Source organism: Anopheles cruzii, chromosome 3 (assembly GCF_943734635.1).
Source record: "Anopheles cruzii chromosome 3, idAnoCruzAS_RS32_06, whole genome shotgun sequence".
NCBI classification, from domain to species: domain Eukaryota; kingdom Metazoa; phylum Arthropoda; class Insecta; order Diptera; family Culicidae; genus Anopheles; species Anopheles cruzii.
Window position 1 is genome coordinate 77,281,878 of NC_069145.1, and position 21,819 is coordinate 77,303,696.

At 54.3% G+C, this 21,819-nt stretch overlaps 1 protein-coding gene across 1 annotated transcript in view; it reads left to right on the forward strand.

The window, feature by feature from the left end:
* LOC128269881 (uncharacterized) overlaps window positions 1-21,819 on the forward strand; it is a 122,453-nt gene that overhangs the window by 7,552 nt on the left and 93,082 nt on the right. The window contains 1 exon segment of the mRNA XM_053007285.1: window positions 18,312-18,345. Within this exon segment, the coding sequence (XP_052863245.1) occupies window positions 18,312-18,345 (34 nt within the window).

Sequence of the window (21,819 nt, forward strand, 5' to 3'; positions counted from 1 at the left end):
TTCTTCGACAACTCGATCGAACGAGAAAAAACCGCCAACATCATTATTAGACCGACCCCGTTGCGTTCAGGTTGGCGGCCTCCGGTAATGAGTCGGCGCTCGGCGATGCGTCAAGAGCTACCGCGGGAGGTTGCTCTGGTTTGTATGTTTTGTCTTTGTACCGAACCTCGAGGCACTCGATCAAAGACTCACACGATCACGCGATGACAAGTGGATTTCTTCTCTTGGGCGGTGTGTTTCCCTCATTTTCATCGTGATCGTGTTATTTTTTGCGTCTAACGACCTGTCCGACGTCATTGTTGACGGTCGACCAGCGTGGGGTTGGTCGGAAAAACGTACACGATTTATCGGTTCGAACTCTTGACAGTGCATCAACCTAAAGTCTGTCCGTCCCAGCTAATAGATAATAACGACAATTACTGCAACTTAGGATTTCGGTACTTGGAGTCAGACTTTAAGTCCATAAGATGCTAACGTGAGACAATGTTAAGGTATGCGCTTCAAATTTATGTTAACATAGCTTAATGGAACTCCCATTTGAATACCAAAAATCCTCCAACTCGAAGCTCGATAATTCGATAGACCCTTCAAAACTATGCGCAACGAAATCGCATTAAAAACCCAATTTATTAGTACCATATTTTATGGCCCTATCATACTCAACGGGGGCTCTGCCTTAAAAGCGCTCCGACATCACTTGCCGGCCCAACCTAATCCGCGCGCGGGGCGCAGGAGCCGACAAACCGATCAAATAAATCGGTGGCCCCAACAACAACAACGACAACCACAACAACGGTCCCGAGTAATTACGGGGGCCACGTTTAGTGATTGGTTGACAGTAAAGACAATTCCTCCGACAGCCCCCGAGCTCCATTATTGACTCACCCGCCAGCCACCGTGGGCCCGTGGGTCTACCCCGCGTTTTTTTCCCTTTTCTCAGTTTCTTCTCAGTTCGCTTTCGTTACCCTTCCCTCGGTTCTGACGGGCGCGGGCGCGCGCGCAGGAGTTCTGACGCGCGTAATCTCCCGCGGCCCCATTAGGGGCCCCATGATAAAATTATAACTATCAAACCGGGCAGACTTTGTCGGGCTGGGGCTGGGCCTCCGCTCATCCGGCACACACACACACACGGGCCCGCACATTCCCGTGACGTGCATCTTGGCGCGGTTAAGGAGCGAGTAGTCCTACGCACGCACGTTGCTGGCGTTCTTTCCGGCGTGATCGTTATGTCCATTATAGCCGTCATCATCGTCATCGTTGTCAGCTGCGAGGCAGCTACGAGGCAGCACCTTCAGCACTACCGCTCGGAGGCGCATCGTAGAGGGCCCAGGGCCTTCATTATGCTCGAGCCCGTCCATCCGCTCGTCTGCATATCTGCGTTTCGGGAGCGCCTTCCGACGCCGCATCAGCAGCCGCTCAGGCTCAGCTCAGCTCAGCTGGCTAATTGGTTGTCAGGGCGCAGCTCCGGCGCAGCTTCCGTTCGTGGGCTGTCGCCATCGTCACCTCGGACGCACCTTTCGAATGTGCGCCAGAGAGCCCGTTTTTCGGAGTTGGAATTTAGGTCCAAGACCCTAAGAAGTCGATAACGACGTCATCTCGCGTCGGGAGGGGAGGATTGATTGATGCTCTTAAGTTGCGCCTTTTAGAGTTCCGATAATCGGCTCTAAGCCGTCTAATCGTCGTACTCTGGTGGCGCCGGGACCGGCTGGTACCTCGCTCCACACCCTGTGTTGCTGGCTATCCCTTTTCGCCCTCTTCGCGTATTTGTAATTGTAATGAGCGCAAGTTGCACTCCAGCCGAACCGAACTGAAGATGGGCGCCTCCAGAACGGTTGAGGAGTTTTGCACAAGAGGCTGCCTCGCTGCGTCAAGTGTCCTTCCGTTCCCGGTTCCGGGTTCCCGGTCAAAGACCCGCAGCAAAGTTTTGCATCCTCATCCGGGCACGGTACTGGAGCGTGTACTCCGCAACACCGCAACGGTATTTACGGCCCTCGGACTCTCCGGTACTCCGTGGCCGGCTTAGGCCGGCGGCCAGCATTCCCACTCATGTCAAAATGGCTGACGGTTTATTGTTTACCCATCGGCAAAAGGAAAACACGCCTCGTGGAAACATCGGCGCTTCTCTCCGTTCCCGATCCGCGGGGTGGAACCCCGCGGAGGGACTGGCGTGGTTTAAGGTGGAGAGAAAAAGGTCACGACCCACTTCAAATGCCAGCCAACGCACGGCGGTGGCTGCCCCACGATCGCGTGGCGTGGCGAGCGGGCCACCTCAATCCGACAGCTCCGGCGTTCGAATCAATTAAATTCATTATGCAACAGGTTTTGCGGCATTGGGTGCCGGCAGTGGCGGAGATGGGCTGCCCTTCCAGCATAGCTGAGCGCCCAACGCGTGCGTGCGTGTGTGTGTGTGTGCGGGGACTCGCCGGCGAAACGCATCTAACGGGATTTACGACAACGCAACGCCTTGGTCGTCGTCGTCACCGAGAGCCTTTAAATACCAGTAACCATTCTTCATGCGCTCGGCCCTCGGAGGACCTAGATGGCAATCTGAAACCGGGGGGGGAGGACCAGGGGGCCGGCATTAACAGTTATTTGTAGGACATAATCAACGTCAAACATTATAAACGCGGTCTGGCCCGAGCGCGCGGTGGTCTGGTTGTGTGCGCATTTGCATCGGGGGGCCTCTTTGCCCCGTTGCGTGACGGGCGTAGACGGGTAAACATGAGCATGATAAGCCAGCGTAAGTCACGCACTCCCCACCCGTGTGCTCGGGATTGGGAGCGATAAAAATGAATGGATTATGCATTCTATTAACCATTTTGGCGCTCCGATGGCGGCACATCCGGCACAGCCGATGCCCAGCGGCCAACCGCGTGTTGCTCATTAACCGGTCGCAGCCCTGATGTAAGAGAGCAGCTCGAGTGGCCAGTGGTTAAGAGCCGGTTCAGCATGCAGCATGCAGCAGTCCTGTGCCTTTTAAAGACATTCTTTAAAGCCGTGGCCGGACCACGGCTAAAGTGCACTCCATTTTCTCCAACGGTGAAGTATGTGACGTATGCAGGGATAAAAGGTCGTAGCGTGGTGGTCATACTATGTGGGTTGATGGGCGCAGAGCTAAGCGAGCCTAAGCTTGGCTCGTTTCTAGGCATCGTCTGCCAACTATAATATCAGATGATATTTAAAGATTTTGTTCCTTGAGATAGATTTTAGGTAGGAAGTTTTTTGATGATTATTTTAAAGCCACATCATGATTATCTTTAAGGACAACGAAACTGTAGATGAGCCACTGTGGCTTAACTACCACTGGTGACTTGATATGTTTCCGACCTCTACCGACCTTATGTGGATTGTGAATTTGGTTGTCAATCTTCTGACAGCTACTCACCAAAGTTTCTGCGCAGTTGTTGTGTAATCATCGTTCGAGAAAATTGTTTTTGAAAGAGAATACGCATAAGCAAAATAGGATCAGATTAATTCAGTGAAGAGCTGAATACCGTTAGAGCTTGTGAGATGAACTTTCGGGACGTCCAAAAACTCCAACAACTGGCGGAAAGATCGCCTAAAGTTCATCGCCTTAAACGGTGCTAGATGACCGCCAAACTAAGTGAGAGACAAAATCAAAATAAAATTCAGAAAAAGTGTCTTGCATCGTTCTTAGGTCGGACACTTTTCAAGTCATCCTCGTATGTTGTACCCTCAGTGATCTAACCCTCTAAGTGATCGTTTCGTAGATCACTCTGGGGCAACCGTTGGGACCGTTGGAAAACTCTTCCTATGCTGGGGAAGGAAAATGTCTGTGTTCTTCATAAGCCAACTACGCATTCGCTCAGCTTCAGCGCTACCAACCCACGTAGTATTGGGCCGTGGACTTAGCAGGGACCAGTGTGCCGTATGCGTGTAATCGTTTCGGTTGCCGGACCACAGTGCGGCTCACATTTTCTCTGCCTTTCGCCGGCCTGCGGCGTGTGAGTCTCCGCGAACCACACGCAACGGCTACACCGACGCTGCGATCGGGTGGTCACTTGCTTCGGCCACTTCTCCGCGCGTGTGTCTGTGCGTTGCGAGTGCTCGTGCACGTGATAACATTTTCACGAGCAATTAAATATGAAACAACAAGCGTTCGCCCGGGCGCTGCGTGCCGGCCACCGCCGCCGCAGCCACCGCCGCCGGAAAAGGCTGCTTTACATGGGCCGACTCAGGTTTCACGCGCGTCTTACGCTCCGCTCCACTCCGCGGTCGAGCTGGGCCTTCTTGCCACTGCGTGTGTACAATGTTTGGCCGCACGCGGGAGCGGGATTTATGTGTGGCCGCTTTTTGCCTGGTGGCTGGTGGTGATGGCCACGAGTGGCGAGTTTTCCACTTTTCCCAACCAGCGCCACCGGGCGGGCCGCCTCCATCAAGATCTTTCTCCGGTGGGCCCGTGGCATCGAGCAGTGAACGTTGTTTCGCTTCGCTTTCAGGTTCGGGCCTCCTGCCGTGCTTTCTCTCTCTCTCGCTCTGGTTCGTGGGTCCCGCTGTCTCTCTTGCGCGCGCACTGGAAAACAGTTATGTTAATAGTCGTGCAAGCAGATCCTCGAGCAGCTCGTTCGAGGGCCGCAACGGGGCCGACAGAACAAGTCTTGGATCGTCCGTCTGTTGTTTTGTTCGTTTTTGCTTTGTCCCTTCTGACTCCCGGTGAGGCACTCGGCACCGATCATCCTTCTTGCCCCGGGCCGGGAGAAGGACCGCCGGGCTCTCTACCACCACCTCCCGCGATTGATCATACGCTCATCAAGAGGTGGTGGAGTCTGCTGGCGGGGCGTGGCGGGGGGGACCGGTTGGTGTTTTAGATATCCTAAGTACATGATCGAAATGTTGCCTGTGTTCTCCGCTCCGCTTCTTCTCCCCCCGGGGCGTTCCGTTCCGTCAAGTGAATGGCGGCAACCCGGTGCGCGCTGCGAGCCGAGCTGAGTCGAGTCGGGCCGGGTGGTGATCGGTCAAGCGCGGTGATCGCGCGCACCACCGAGCCCCGTGGCCCGTGCAACATAATGGCGAGGCAAGAATTTACCGTTTTCCAGTGGCTTTTACGACCTTTGCGCTTTCGCTACGAACCCGGAGCAGATCGAATTGGAAGCATCAATATGTTGATTAGAAAAAGGGCAGCCTAATTATCGCCCGGCCCCCGGGGGGGTGTGTGCCGCCCGCCGGGCTAGCCCAGACCGGTAGTGAGTGTTTTATTACCGAACGAAAGCCCCTTGATGAGCACGCCCGAGCATAAGTAAACACAAGCCCCCGTTGCGCTTTATTGGGTAGCCTTTCTTTTGGGCAGGAGCGAAGAATTTCTGGCAGAATCGCGGGGAAAAGCGGGCTCCCCGGACTCGTTAAAAATCAACCGTTCTATCACCGTGTGTGCGCGCGTGAGAGTGCGGTTGAATGGCTTGTTCTCTCGGCAGCAGTGAGCAGCTCTGTCGGAGAACAGAGGTCGTAAAATTTAAATTTTATAACCACCCCATGCGGAGCGCATAGAGGCGCATAGAAACCAGAGTTCGTAACGATCGGCCACGAACGCGCCCGCGTTAGACGATCCGTCTCGGCTCTCGGATCCAAGATTTCGTGCTTATCGTGTTCCGAACGCCCCGCATGTAGTTGTGAGCGAGGGCACTGGCTGGCTGAATGGCTGGCTGTGTGTGTGTGGTGTCGTGCCGCGTCCGGAGGTTATTTAATTCACAGTTACCCACCGACCTGCCGGTTCGACGGAGCGAATTAATTAGATTACGCTGCTGATATTTATCCCCAATTTTTGGAAACCTTCCGGCCACGCGCTTCCCATTAGGCTCCGTCTTGAGACAAAACACTGGCACACCGCTTAAAGTGCCCATGTAACGTTGTCCGCGGCGGGCCGGGGGAACCCTATAACCATACAATGGCACAATGGTACGGTTGGTGTTTTTGTACCCAACGACCGCTTTATTTTTTGGTTGTTGTCATTAAAGAAGAAGCAAAAAAACCCGGACTGGAATCGTTGCGAACCGTAGCGCAGCAGCCGTAATGGCCACCTTTTGTTTTGTTTGTGTGCACGGTGTGCCGTCATCGCAATAAGGAAGAAAAATAATGAATTTAGCGTTCAATTTGGGTGTTGTGACCGAAAATTGCAACGAAAGACATCAACCACCGGTAAAGCGACGAACCCGCCCAGTCGAAGTCTCCAGCGCAATCTTCCGCGGCGGCAGTTCCGTTGGCGGCTGTGCAAAGTAAGCAGGCGCCCCGATTGCGGCCGGGGCCATTACTCAGCAGAGGTTCGTGAAAGCTCCCCAGCAGACAGACAACGTCTCGGTGCGGGGTGCGGGGCGACCGATTATTATATGCAAATGAGTAAACGCCTGCCGACTTTCGCAGGCGGCGGCGGAATAGAGCGAGCGATTAACGTCGTCCCCGTGTGCCACCACCCATGCGCTCATCTCGTGGCCGGGACCGCAAACCCTGGGATCCTTCGTCTAGCCGTTCGCGCCGTGCCGTTCGTGGGCAACAAGTTTCCATATGCGTCGCGGATCTAGCGGATTTCTTTATTTATTTTGCGATTAAAAACCCACTTCGGGGCCTTCCCGGGACGGAGCACGGTTGTCACCGTGTGGCCGCCCACAACGCATTCATTACGCCGACACGCCGCTTCGAGGTTGAGTCGCACCTTTCGTGTGATGCCGAGCGCCATTGTGATGCCGTCATCGGCCCGAAATGTGATCACCTGGAGTGTAGAGTGTCCTTGTGCTTTTCCCCGTTCCAGGCAGGGCGCAGACACGGCCAGACACACACACACACGCATGCGCGGCATTCGTCAGAAGCCATTCACCCCACCAGTCGAGGCGGCTGATCGATCGGAAAGTGAGAAGCGATCGCACGCTCCGCCAGGCCAGGCTGTGGCAAGGGGAAAACCCGTACCAAAACTGCCAGAATCATCGGCCAGGCCGCGGGGAAAATGAGCAAGATCACGCAAGCTGATCTTGCGCGCATCACAATGAATTCAATTAAAGCGATGATCGACACCGGAGAGGCCCGCCGCTGTGCGTGATCAATCACATCACCGGGCGAGAGCGGGGGGACGAGAGTCCGTGAAGCATATCGTGAAGAAACGCGATCATACGCTCTCGGTACGCTCGGTATCAGCTGGACGATTGAGGTCGCCTTTCGATCGCTCGCTCGGCGCTCGACTCCAATCGAACTGGCACTGACAGTTACGACCACCACAGCTTCTTCTTCTTCTTCGCGGTGATCTTCGCACTCTCTCGGTACCTGTAACACTTCGATCGCCCGATTCGGGGTGGAGGCTTTCAGATTTTGACAACCTCACCTTAACGAGCCCCGACAACACCGAGAGCGTCGCCGCCGTATCGACCCGGGGAGAGCCTTATCGATCGACTCGACGGCTGGCGATGGCGCAGATTTTATGGTTCTGCTAGGGCGGATAGGGCGGATAGTGCACCGCGGCCCCACCCGGACCGGAGGCGCCTGTCGCGTCGCGAAATCAACGCCAAAGCCGGGCTGCTGGTGGCTGGTTGAATAACAAAGTTTCTTTCGATCGCACGGCGGCCGTTTTCCCCGTCTTCTTTCGCTTCTTCGTCGGGGCTGCCCTCGTTTCGTTTGTGGCGTGCTGGCTTTTCCCAAGAGCAGCACCCAAATACTCCCTCCCGATGGGGGGGCCTCAGCATCTTTTACTCTCTCGCTCTGTATCTGTGTGTGTCTCTGTGGCCACACCATCTTGACGGTGGCCAGCTAGCTGGGAGCCAAGCTTTCTTGATTGCTGCTGCTCTTTTCTGGGGGTTTTACTGCTGCTGCTGCCGCTGGTGGTTCGCCATATGTGGTCCGCGCCCAATATGGAGGCATTATGTATCCCCTAAACCTTGGACGTGTTCGAACGGAAACCTCGCGTTACGTCGCGGCCTCGGGTGGCCGACAGTCGGAGCCAAGAAGCAGATTCTATGGCCCTCAACAAGAATCTGGTGCCACAAAGTGGTGGAATTTCTTGTTCGATTAGGTAATTTATGGTTCTTGTGGAGTCGCACGCGTGGCTCACGGCGAGTTAATTCGCAGCGCGGGCCGCCCAAATAGTAACTTTCGGACTGACTTTCGCACCACGTGCCACACACGGACAGTTTGGTCTCATCAGCGGTAATTATTGGCCGGTTTCTGTGAGAGGATAAATACAATCGTTTACCCCGGTGGCTCACGAGGTGTTAGAAATCACAGAGCGGGGTCCGCAGTGAGCTGACACTTACCCGCGTGCCGATAACCGGCGCCGGTGGACTCATAAATCATTGGACTTCGCGTATCTTCGAGCGGATAATCGTTTCCTAATGAGTTCTCCCGCCCCGCCAGTCGGAACGAAGGAACCGGAGTCGGTAATTTTGACAAAAAAAAACATTCCTCCGGGGGCGCTAAGATCCCTAAGTCGGGCGGAGTCGGGCACACTGATTGCATAAACGCCCGGGTACCGGCCATAGGGCCGGGACGGCGTACGTCGACGCAGAAGCCGCAGAAAGAATGAGGTCCGCGAAATGGGGCTCTGCAAATGTACTGTGTGCCGAGACTGGAGGTGTGCGCGTTAGTTCATTAAAAATAGATCATGCGCCGCATGCACCGGACCCCGTCCGATCCGGCCCGGAACATTCTTGACTGTAATCGAGATCGCCAGGTCCACACACAGGTGAGAATGCATCTCGCTGCATCGCACTGCGGGGTAACATAAGCTTGCTGTCGGGGCGCACTGGCTGCAGCAAAAAGGATCTCGCATCCGACCGACCGGACCTGTCGAACATCTGTTTGGGCTCGAGGTTTTTGTTTGATCGGGTTTAATAGCTGTCTTAACGGTGGGCCGACGAGCAAGGCGATCGACACGGCCAACACATTCTGAGCCACTTCGGAGTCGGAGTCCGAGTCGGAGCGGCAGCCGGCAGCAGCAGCCGTGTCTCAGCTTTGACAGCTACAGAATACGCACGCGGGCTAATTGCGCGCATCGTTGCGCCTCCGTTGCTCCGCTGCTCCGGGATCCGATTCGAGAAGGTACTATAATTATCGATCGATGGGAAGTTACAAATTACCACCACACGATGCGCGAGCCACAACGAGCGTCCAGCCCTTTTCGCGTTCGCCGCGGATCGTAACGTTCCAGTGACTTCCCGAGAAATTCTTGGAATCGTTTTTTTTGTGGGTTCTGTGGAGCCGCTGTGGCGCATAACGAATCCTGGCGATGTCCATAAATCGCACGTTTGCCGTCACTACATAAACGCTGACACCGCTGAGGTGGGTAAAAAGACAGCGCGGCTCTTGACGTCATCTCTCGGTGGGCGAGATGAAACGCAAACGGATGGATCGTGGATGATCGGTGTGTATCGTGAAAAAGTGAGAGTTCAAATAGAAATGGGCGAAAACATCTCACCGCACACAATGAGGTGAAAGTGGGCAGCGCATGCCAGGCGGCGCGTAACATTATGCTGCCCAAGCCGGGGACCGGGTACGGTTGTTGAGCAGGACGCTTTTCACCCCGGGCCCGTTTGCTTTGCATTTCACTCTCTCTCTGTGTCTTAGGGGAGATTCACTCATTTGGGTGGGACTGGCCTCGCGATCTGTCATTGGTTTGAAATGAACTTGATCATGAATCAATCCGGTGCGCGAAAGTTATAATAGTGTGTCCGTGGTACATCGAACCTTGGAATCGGACTCGGGACCGACCTGGACCACGTGATAACCGATCGCAAATGCTCGATTAAAGCTCGAACCGCATCCAGCGATAAATGAAATACACTTTTATTGGACTGGAATGTTGGGTACTAGACTTGAGGCCGAACAGTTAATGAGGAACGCAACGTGCCACGGTTCCGCGGAGACCGCTTACTGACCAGTTCCAGTTCCCCTTAATTACGGGATATCATTATGCTTGGACCTGCTCCGGGAAATGGAAAGGCGGATTGAACACAAATTTATCGTCAGCCTCAACTGTTATCGAGTGACAAGTGCCCCGGAGTCGTGCCACGGAAATGGGGGTTTCTTGGATTCTGTGCCTGATTTAACCATGCGTTGTCCGGCCATTCTAGAGAGAGGGAGAGACAGAAAGTGGTCGTGCGCGAGAGTTTATGTAATTGGTGTCTTCGCAGAGCTTCACTCGCTGATTGACCTTAATTATAGTGAAACCGGGAGCGAATGCGGCGGCATTGGTTTCGCCACCTGCCTTCGATAAGGGTCTGTAGCAGTGGCCGACCTCACGCAGAACCCTGGCTGGCGGCGAATCAGTTCCGGTGTGCAGAATATTGGCACTTTCGCTGTGGGGGGCGCATCTTCGAGGTCGCCTCACTGAAGTGTACGCCGACAATGTACTGCGGGACACTGCGGCCACCGGCTACCGGAAACGTTTACAACTCCGCTCCGAATCATTAGTACGGACACCACGAACGTGTGGTATTGCTTAATCATTTGTCTAAAACTATGTCGCTCGCACCACGGCCCCAGCAGCATCGAACGGTGCGTCATTATGCGTGGAGAGTAGCGCGTGAAGTGGATCGCGAATTTTTTGCTCATTAGCCGTAGTTGGCCCCACTTGAGCGATGGCGACCTCTTGAGCGGTCTTCAGAGACTTCCGCTTCTAGCGTGGCGGACCCAGGGGGAAAAAAATGGTTGGTGGCAGGAGAAACACCTGGAGAGCATCTTCAGGATAGGAGGTCGAACCGGAGGTCTCGTTCTGTGCTCAATTTGTTTCAGCCAGCGTCCTTGTCCGGGAAGGCCTCCACGTCCAGCATCCCGCCGGTGGCGACAAACGGTTAGCAGCAGCAATTGGTGACCGGTTCATTAACGACGATGACTGCCGGGATTCTGCAGGGTGGGCTCTGAGGACCAGCAAACCCCGTTTGACCTCTGGCTAGGCCTCTGGATATTCCAAGAGACACTACAAGGCCCGCGGCTGGCCGCTTAATCACACGCACAATAATAAACACAATCTTCTGCGTGGGGCATTGTTTTCGATCCGCTACCGCTTCGGTGGCCTTGCCGCGGCCACTCTATCCGAACGGTGGGGGGTCGCGTAGACCTACGCCCAGTTCCGTCGATGGAGGCACCCCACCTTCGAATAATGGGGGGCGACTTTATTTATTCAAACATTAAAGTCCGTCCGTTGTGGGGACCCCTTACGGTAGCGCGACCTTGCAGTGTCTGGGTCTAGGTTCTCTGGCAAAGTGCCACGCGCGCGCGCGTGTGTGTGTGCGAGTAAACGTTTGTGGCACTGCCTTAAGTTACTTCTCTCAAATGTCACACAGTCCAACGGCAGCGCGCGTCACGGTTCATTCAGCCACTTAACCTTCGGTCACGAAATAGCCGAGGTATGAAGTCATCAGCGCCGAGGCTGCGGCCCAACACCCACACGGTGCGTGATCCCCGGCCAAACACACACACACACACAGACAGTGGTCCGTGAGGGGTGCTGATTTATTTTAACTATCGTCACGGCGCAAATTTCACTCCGTCATCTCTCGGGCTGCGCGTCTCACTTTTGCACTTTAACCCATCGCGGGGGCCGGATCGCGGGGTTGTTTTATGTCCGTGTCCAACACGGATGTCCCGCTTTCACCGTTTTAACCGCGCGGAAGATGACCCACACCCCGTTTTATTGTATCGACTTTCGTGGCGAACGTTTATGATCCGGGCGGAGGGGAGAGTCTCGATCATAAATTTGCGTGCCTTTTTGCAGCGTCCGGTGGCTGGGCCGGTTTGTTGGTTGCTTGTTGCCAGATTTCTCTCTCGCTTTGCCAGAGAGACGTTTTACTACACCTACGAAGGAAATCTATTGTGTTTATTTGGGTGAAGTGAAGGTCGCTGATCAGCTTCACGCTGTTATATGGCTAAATGGGGATGGGTCAATTAGAGGTCCATATCTGGCGCATCTTGTTTGGTATATTGCGGCCGTTTTCCTCCAGCAAGCTTCCAGATGAAGATGTACATGTCTTATGTAAAATGGCATTTAGTTGGTGAGTGATATGCAACAAACACGGAGCATTCTTACATTTTTGCAGTGCTAGGCAAATTGCATAGAAAAAAGGGGCAATCTGATAAAGTTTAAAGGCCAGATTCTTTACTTAAAAAGATTACAATTCGAAGCTACATAAGCCACTTCATTTGATACTTCATTCGCAAACTTATTTATATCACCTTCAGACTATAGAAGTAGACTATTGAGCGTTGTCCATCGATATTTTAATAGGGGCTTAAAAGCTCATAGTACACCACACCTTTCATATTCCACCATATGCACAGCATAAGCTTTGTACAGACTGTACCCAGGCCTTTTCGCGATTAAGATTATCATAATAAATCCACTTTTCATCATTGTTTGTTTGCCTAATAGTAAAGGTTTTAAAAATTCTCCATTAAAAAAAACAAATGACAACAAACGAAAACGGCGGAAGACAAATCCCACGTAGTGAAGTTGGGCGCGTTCTCACCAATCAATTGGGTGAGAGGTTCTCATTTCTCATTCTCACTCTCGCTCACTCTTAACTAATGCTCCCGTTAATTCGCTAGTTTAGCCCTTCCGTGTTCAATAAACTAGCCAAAGTCCGGAGCCCAAAACATAGTTGGCACTGGAAAGAAAACCCCAACCTTCGCTTCGCTGGTGGTTACAATTCATTAAAACGATGCTTAAAAGCAATAAGAGGCCGACCCGGATGGTTCGTTTCTGGTTCCTTGCCGCGCGGCCAGCCAGTTAGTCGTCGTCCGTGAGCTGATCTTAAATTAAAATTTAACGCTCAGAATTGTCCGCCCGGAGGGGCGGGTCGGACTTTGTCAATGATTTGTGTAATGTAAGCCCCCAGAACGGGCCGCCCCCCATACATAATTCATGCCAAGGTCTTGCGTTGCTTTGCTTTTCCGTTTACTTTCATGCTATACTTAGACCGTGCGCCGAGAGCCTGTCTCGCTCACTGATTGATATCGGCCGCGCGAGTTCTGTGATTTTATCGCCTCTCCGGGAATGCATCTCCGGCACGTCAAGTAGCAGCAGCCCAGAACCGGCAGAAACCCCGGCGCAGTCAATAGTCCGCCGACAGGTAGGGTGATCGGTGATCAATCTCGATATCGCTGCACTGCCATCCGCACGGCGGCATTGTGCCGCCGAGCGAACATACGTGGCCGACGGGGAGCGGAATGTGTCCGGAATCGGTAGGGTTGGAACAACAAGCTTCCAGCACTTAATCGTCCCGGTGCGCGGTGCTCATCCCGTCCGGTACGGGGGCCCAATATTAACCTTGCCCTCGGTCGAAGCCCGGCGCTGGCTGTGGCCGGCAGCTACCACAGCTACGTAAACCATCTTTCGACTGACAAGTTGATTAGATTCAACGGCTTGCGGCCCCAAAGGCAGCAAGTGGCGACCTTTGCTCGGGCAAGACAGCCAATCTAGTGGATGAAGTTATAAAAGGTACAGTTTATGGTTGGCTTAGGTTCAGAACGGGTGGAACTCCGCCGGGAACGGAGGCACCTACCGGCTCAGGAGCAGAGTGATCGACTTTAATGCTGGTTCGACGCTAGAAAGCTTTCCCTCGTGCGCCGTTCGCCCTAGCTCTGAAGGGCGGAAAGTCATCTATTGTGTCATCTCGCACTTGATTTGTTACGTTTTACTTTTCTTTCTGCGCAGCCAGGGTCCTCGGAGTGCTATGTTCTGTTGTGGTTTGCCCGAAGGTGGCGCATCTCGGGACGTTCACTTTCAGCCTTGCTATGGATTTCGCTCTCTTTCGCTCTCTGACGTTCTGAAGGATAGGTTTCGCAATACTTTGCGGAATAGAATTAATGGAACTGGAATATCTGAAGATATCTTGGGGCAGAGTGTCACTGGTTGCTAGTTGTCACCACTAGTACTCGATGTGGGCCCCAGAATACCTACTTCAAGTAGAACTATTTAAAACCACCAAGTCCTCAATAGGAGCTGACTCAAGTCAGCGTGGTGTGCCATTCTCGGCCCGCCGTTGACGCACTGCCACCGTTGCTGCGCTGTGCAGCGTGACCGATGGGCCCCGGAGACCGCTCGTCACCGCGTGGAGCTGGACGCGGACCCCGGATCCGGGGACCTGGGAAAGTGACTGGACGCCGTCTGTCGTCCGAGAGAGAAGTTGATTAATCCCGCGGTGACGGCGGCGGCTGCGACGGAGAAAAGAATCCCGGCGAAGGCGACGAACTCCACCCGACGAGACCCCAGCATAGACCACCTTTCAACGCCCTTCAGCCATTTCCCGGGGTTTCGGTCAGCTGCTGCCGTTCCGTGGCCGGCGTGTTGAGTGGTTTTTCTTTTCACTCGTCTCACCTCGCTCGGCAGAACAGGAAACTCCGTGCTCCGCTCCGCGGGAACCACCACCACCTGCCACTGTCCGCCCGACCGCCCGCCCGCGGTTCTGCACTTTCCTTTCAATTCGTTCCGCTCCGGCGGAAGCGTCGGAGGTGCACTCTCCACCCCACTACACCCGCGGGAACCCGCTCGAGCGGAAGAAGAATCGAAGCTAAAAGCAGAATTTAAATTGCTTCTCAGCTGCGTGGCGGTTGCTGCGGTGGGCCTCAGGTTTCGATGAACTTCAACAACACCGCCACCGGCCACACACCTAGAGGCGTGCGCCCTCCCGGTCTAGGATTCGCGGTCCGGCTGCGGGCAACGAGATGCGTCGTCACTTGGCGCTGATATTGAGCGGAAAATGGCGAAATAATGCGCTTATGTAACGCCGGACACCCGATACCCGAGGTGGCCGCGTCAGTGCCGCGTGTCAGTGTTCTGCGGCGGATAATGACGACAGGAATTCCCTCTCGACCGACCGGCCCGGCGATCAACTTTCTCTGCCGCCGCCGCGCGCGCGCGTTGTTCATTACGTAGACTACGAGACCACGCCATCGGGAAGTTGAGGAGCGCCATCGAGTATCGCAAGGCGCGGCTCTCGGGGACTCTCGGGGCTGTACTCGCATTGGCGTGCTGGTTTGCGTGCGTCGACCCTTTAAGGGAGCACTATTTGAAGTGGAATCGTATAAAACTTTGTGTTTTGTCTCAAATTCGCACAACTGGGAATATTCTCCGTATATAGGGTAATCCAACGACTTTTAAAACGTCAAACTCCTTTCTGGAAATTGTAAACATTTAGTGAAAAATTTACTATTTACGATATGGGTTTGCAGCAAATTGAGAAATATTAAAAACATATTTCCAAAAAAGTGGTCAGTCTTCAACTCAAACTGTACGAAATTTAAGAAGCTCATTTTATTTAAGCTCATTTCCTTCTCAGTGATTATCGGCTCGGAAAACCAACACGTCGTTCAAGAGAAACCAATGCACTCGCAACGAGTGACTGTTTGGTGCGGATTGTGGTCTTACGGTGGCACTTACTTTGGCGCTTACGATAACGTTCTAGAATTTGCGTGGTTCTTCTGGAGTCCTTTTTTGAATGTACATGGCGTTGATGGCTAAAATATTCCATGTTTTTACCAATATTTCCGTGGTCGTAATCGAATTTCACGGAGAAACAGGCTTGACACGAGATTAGCTATTATAACTTCATGAGCAACATCCACGGGAATCACATCTTGATCGGAAATTCTCGCATTTCAAACGATGAATCGATTCATTCGGAAGCGATTCAATTAGTTGGAATTGCCACTTCTAAGGGAGTTACATAGCCGTATTTGGTCAATTTCAACAGATTTGTGACTTAACAAGGCTGAGGGCAAAGCTCGTAAAGAATACCAAATCAGCCCCGCAGGAGAACTCAAAAACCCATCCCGTGTACGAATTATCATTCCCCGAGCGAACTCTCCCGCTGGTGTTGTAATGAGATTCACCACCACCTCTAGGCGACGTGAGCTTCCCTTGCAGGACCCACAAAAAAATCCCAATAGCCAACGCCAGAGCACCGTGGAATGCATTTTTTTGCATTTTTGAGCGTGCATTAGAGAAGAATGAGATTCTGCAGCCCGGTCGGACGAGCAGGTAGGCCGCCGTCTCCGGGATGGGGGTTAGAGGGTTCGTGGTACGATAGTTGATCATTAAACTGACCCCGGCAGCCGGGGCAGCCGCCCGAGCCAAACCGGGCCGAGCTTAAGTTCTCATGAATTTCATTTTTATGAAAAATCGCCAACGTATCGCGCGCGCGCCGGCCAAGAAAATAAGGGAATAACAAGGAATGTGCAAATCGTGGCGCTGGCGTAGGTGGCCAAGGGGCGGGCTGGCGGAGAACGGGCGAAAAAAAAACGATCCGGATCCACATGCCTTGGCCCCCGGGTGGTTCTTCTGCTCCCACACACACACACACAGGCGCGATGCCGGTGGTTTTCAGCATTACTTTTTTTGTGAGTGCCTTTTTTCGCTTCCCCATCAACCGAAGATGGCCGCAGCAGCAGCACTCCACTTCAGCCAGCGCAGCGCAGCGTACCGTAGCGCGGTGCGCTGGCCAGCCGCCACCGCCGGTTGTAGTGGTATTTAAGTATGCAAAATTATGTTCCATTGTTTCGCTAAGTACAACGCAGAAAAATGAAGACGCATCTCATATTTTGTTCCCATCTCCCTCCGCATGGCCCGTTGTTGTTGTGGTTGCTGTTGTTGTTGTTGTGGTTGGCCTGTGTTTCGGATTAATGACGGGTTCCGAAAAGGCAAACACGGCGGTGGTCGGCTGCTGAGTGCGGGTTTCGGAGAATTACCATCTCGACAGGGTCGCCACCCCCCGTGGGGGGTAGCAGCTCCGTTGGGAGCCTCGGGAGCGAGGACATCGTGAAAACCCGAGGCGGCAGTAATTATTCGCACACCGCACCCAACCGACCAAGACTCGGGCGACTCTTGGCGCGGATCAGAATGAATTCGAAAAGGTTAACAACACGCCTCCTGCCTCCTTACCAATAACTTACCACCGACCGCGACCAGGCAGGGTGACGTGTGTGCGGTGACCAAACCTGCTGTGGGTAGGACATTAGGCGGCCATCTTTCGGCCGACGCCGACTCGGTGACGTCTGTGGTCACCGGGGACGTGTGATTCAACGCGTGAAGAATGATGGTGAGATTTCGTTGGCCCAACCAAATACGGGGCCTTGCGTAATGACGTCGTTTACTCTGGCGCTCTCGGCAAGCAAACCGTTTGGGGACCGTTTATTAGGTCACGCTGCCCAATTTGGTGCCCAGTTTGCCTTTTTATTTGCTGCTCAAACCCAAGCCCCGGTGGATGGTTACTTCAACAGGGGGGCGGTGAGTCAAGCAGATACACGAAGCGCAGTTTTGTGTGAGCAAATATTTGGTCATTCGAAGCCTTCAGTGTACAGGGTATGAAATGTGGCAAGAAATTCATGTCAACATGGCAGGAGAACACGGATTTGTTGTGGTACGCCATTAACGGGACGAAATGTTGCAGATCTCGCATTGGAACTTTACAACCCACGAATGGCAAACGTCCGTTGAGGTATCTTTTCGTGGAATCCGCTGCCAAAGACTAACGGCTGAATATCGGCGTCAGCAAACAGCGTCATCGATAGTGACGGTCTGGTCAGGGCATATTTTTAACTCGATGAGCCCATCTTCCCGGCTGGCCCGTCCCATTCCGTGTTCCGCCATTCTGGTCACGTTGGCGTCCGAAAAGCTTGTCTAAATATAAACACAATGTGCTGTCCGGGTTAGTGGTTACCACCTGCTTTTGCAGGAGAGGTTACAGCCCTGACGGTAGCCCAGGTCGGACACATAAAAAAGAGTGGAGACAGACAGAGATAGAGAGAGAGCGAGCGATCGAGTGAAGAATCGTGATTTACACCGTACGGGTGTCAAGCGATGACACGATCGCTTCGAGGTTTCGACGGCTTTGACAGTCGGGCATTTGTCAACAACCGATCAAGCGACAACGGGAGAAAGAGATAGAAAGAGAGGCATAGGGCGAGAGACCGTTAGCGAGCGACCAGAACTGTCTGATTCTTGACACGACACTCCACCGGATGCACCTCAATCACCCCATTCTCCGCTGTCTCCATGGCCGGCTGGCCGGCCGAGTACGTGACGGCGACGTTGCTACTGGCGGTGACGACAATAAGTGCATATTAATTAACGGGTAGCCTCTCAGGTAGCTGGCCCTACACCGAAGGGCATCTCGTTACCGCGCGGGCCACCGCCGTTCGCGCTCTGGGTGCATCGTTCATTACCATATTAGTGTCGATTGCCGGCCGCCCCGACCCGACCCGGCGTCCGCCTGTGTGATGTCATCCCGTCATCCCGTCCCGTTCTCCCCTTTCGTATTATGCAACGGATGCGCCCACGATATTAATGCACTTCTTTTCGCCCCGTTCTTTTCGTTCCACAGATGCATGCGCTTAGAAAACATTCATCAATATTGGGTAAGTACGAAGCGGCCGTCACCGTTTCACCGACCGTTTCTTCGACGTTGACGACAACCGGCGGCCGGCTGGCGGCAGCGGGCGATCGCGATCTTCCCGAGCGGTTGAATTGTGTTTCGTCGCTTGCCGGTCAGCGAGGCGCAACGAGCATCTCATCTCGGGCCGGCGGATCGGGCGGATGTCGGGAACACTTGCCGCTTGGCCCTCGAAACGAATTGTTCGTCCATCGCATCCCCACAGACACACACACACAGCGACACACGCGCAGGTGCTACCGAAAGGTGCTGAACCCGTTCGTTCGGATCGAATCGACCATTTTCTTCACGCGGATGTTGAATGGAACAATGGATGATGAAGTAAAGAGAGCGAGAGGCCCCGGTGGCCGGGCGAAAAAAAGGCAACCAACTCCAACACCTGTTGCGGTCTTGCCGTCGTTTGCGCCGTCTTCTAATGCTGCTACTTTCAAGCACGATCTGCCCGATCCGATCCGATTTTGGAAGGTAAATCGAGGTCATTTTGATGTTCTTGAGAAACTTTCAGCAGCATAAATCATGTGATGGAGGGCTTACATCGAAGCTTCACGTAGCCCAACGTGATGAACTCATGAGGCGTATTGTTGCTGGAAAGTAGCAAGGAGATACACCGGTGCAAGGCACAATGCCGCCATTTAAATACCATCCACTGCTGTGGCTTGATCCCTTCCAGAAAAAAGGGCTGGTAATATAAAAGTGAAACTTTGGGCCGCCTTGGGTGTGGCCCCAACGTGGCGACAGGAGACAGCATACGGCAGGGCCATGGGCGCAAAGTAAAAGTAACCCGTGCCCGACGTGCCCGACGACCTCGCCGCGGCGCGCAAGTTGAGTAACAGGCCGCAGGCTCCCCCCGAAACGGGAGCGAAACCGAGGGCCCCGGATCTGGTGTGCGAGGCGAAGCGAACAAAAAGTAACCGAACCTGATTAATTCCCCGAGCCAGCCGCGCCCGGGCAGGGCAGTTGCATTGCCCGTGTGGGTTGTGTAGCGAAAATCGTGACCGCGTGTTGAGTTTCTTACCCGCCCCAGCTTACACTCTGTTTTCGGTACAATTCGGGCCGGGTTGGGTGCGATCGTGATGGTCGTCGCCCCGCGCCCATACGTGAGATCCGATTTGATCACCGGTGCACCGGTGGTGGACGTGGAAAATACTTTTACTGTTTCACGTCTCGGGGTGGGGTTCGTCGCTTGAAAGTCTTTTGTGTTTTGGCTGCAAAAATATGCGTTATTAGCATAATAAAAATTAGCAAAAAAAACCGGTAGAACAGTGTGTCGAGTGCCGAAAATCGTGAGATATGTTTGCCTGTAAGATCGACCGATAATTGTGGTGGGTTCTTGGTGCCTGCAGCAGCATAAACCGGTCAGAAAGTCAGTTCCTCGTCGGCAAGTCGGCGGGTGCCGCATGCAACGCTGCAGTAGGTGTTGCCCAAGGTTGCCGACGGGGCCGACGGTGGTCCGTCGGAACGAAGCTGGTGGCCCACACGATCCGGTTCGGTTAAATCGCGCTCCGTGTTGGCGAATGACTCTGGCCGCATGAACTTTCCGAACGGATCGAAGGCGTGCATCGAATCGCCCGCTTGTGTGTGTGTGTGTTAGGATCGGCAAACGTGCCGTTACGGCTGAAGCGAAACACATCAAACCGACTGTTGACTTGACCCGTTTCTCCATATTTTCCCTACTTTAACGGGTGAGGCTGTGTGTGCGCGGTGCTCGCTAACTAATTTCCCATGCACACGGGCGCCCTCGCCCCCGAGCCACCCTGCACGTGCACCCACACACGCCAATGGAACCTCTCACCGTGCGCGCGCGAGATCAGTTATGGTCATGTGACGCCGGTGAGTTGCATATTACCTAATTGCATGACCCCTTCATTGCTCGCCTTGGGCGCCCTCACAGTGATCGGCGGATGGCGTTGATTTCAGTTCAAGCGCCCGCCCATTTTTGGCCTCACACACAAAGCTCACATCTCAATCCGCCGGCTGGTGACGCGATATGACACAATTAACTCGATTCTGGCACTGGCGATTCGAAAGGATTTGCGGGCTGGCGGTGCACCGACACGCGGCCGAATCAGAACCGGAGTGGAATGTTTAGCAAACAACAAACAAACCACAAAACAGGACGGCACAAAACCGCTAGGAATCTAATGGCCGCTGCCCCGTGCTGTGCGCCGATTTCGGTTTGGGATTTGCGATTATCGCACCGTCGCCGCGCGAATGATCTCACGCGGCACGCCCGGCTGCGGCCGTTCGCGTTTTTGGTTTGTTTGTTGGGGAACTTTTTTCGTCCCGGAAAGATAATCTCCAAGTCGCTGAGCGAGGGAGAGCGAGATGGTGCAGAGCGAATGAAACACAAGCTCTCGGCACGAACGAACGGTGCTTTCGGGGTGCGCCACGCTCGCCGGGCGGCGCACGTTCGGACTCAATCCCTCCCCACCCCGGGACGACGGAGCATTCCTCAACGCCAGCTTTTGGAGCACGTTTCGAACCGGGGCCTGGAAATGACCGGTTCAGACGCGCGCTCCATATTTGCCGCTGCTGATGGAAGAGCTTGAGCCGTGGCGGCCGTGCCGTGTAGCCTGCGTCGTCGTTACCCGGCCCCGGCCGTCGGTTGCATCACCCGAGGCTGGCCGAGCTCGACTCAGATTTGGATACCATCTGCCGCTCGCAGCATCGCGTTTTCGGCGTTCGCACTGTTTGACCAACGATCACCGATCGGTTCCTTTGGCCTGCCTCCTCAATTACCATACGCATAAATTACTGTTGCCGCTTTCGGACCGCCGACATCCTGCGCGCGAAAAATAACCATCGCGGGTGTCATTTGGTGCTTCCTTTTTGCGACCGCCCGGCAACGGCGGGTTCGTCGCCGACGGCGAGCGTTGAAGTCTTTCGTCGCCCATGACGGGCGCGCGCAGCATTAATTAAACATTCAAACGCAACGCGCGCATCCGTCACGTCCCTGGCGGGGTGCGAGGGGGCCAGGGGGGGCGAAGCGTCTCTCACCAACACCACCGCGCACCACGGGCGCCTTCGCACTCAGGTCTCAGGCGCGATCAGTTTACGATCGCCGTTTACGTAATGCCGATGGCGCGCTGCGGATCGTGTCACACTTTTCGGTCAGCCCGGGGGGGGGGGCGGGCTGAGGGAGGACAGATGGTGCGCCGAGTGGCCAGAATAACGGGATATTCCGGGAATTTCGAATGGGGTTCGTAATCCGCGCACGATAAGCCGCGCCCCGTGAACTGATCCCGGCGATAAACGACTTCCCGCTGTTCTGTCCCCAATAAGCGGCGGGCGGACGGGTGGTCATTCCGCAAACCGGGCACGCACACGTTCGGACAGTTTGTCGACTTTTGTCCCCGATTCGACCGGTCCCGGGACCCCCCTCGTCACCCCCCAAAACCGCACACCAACGTGGCGCGTTCTTCGAAGCCCACGATCGATG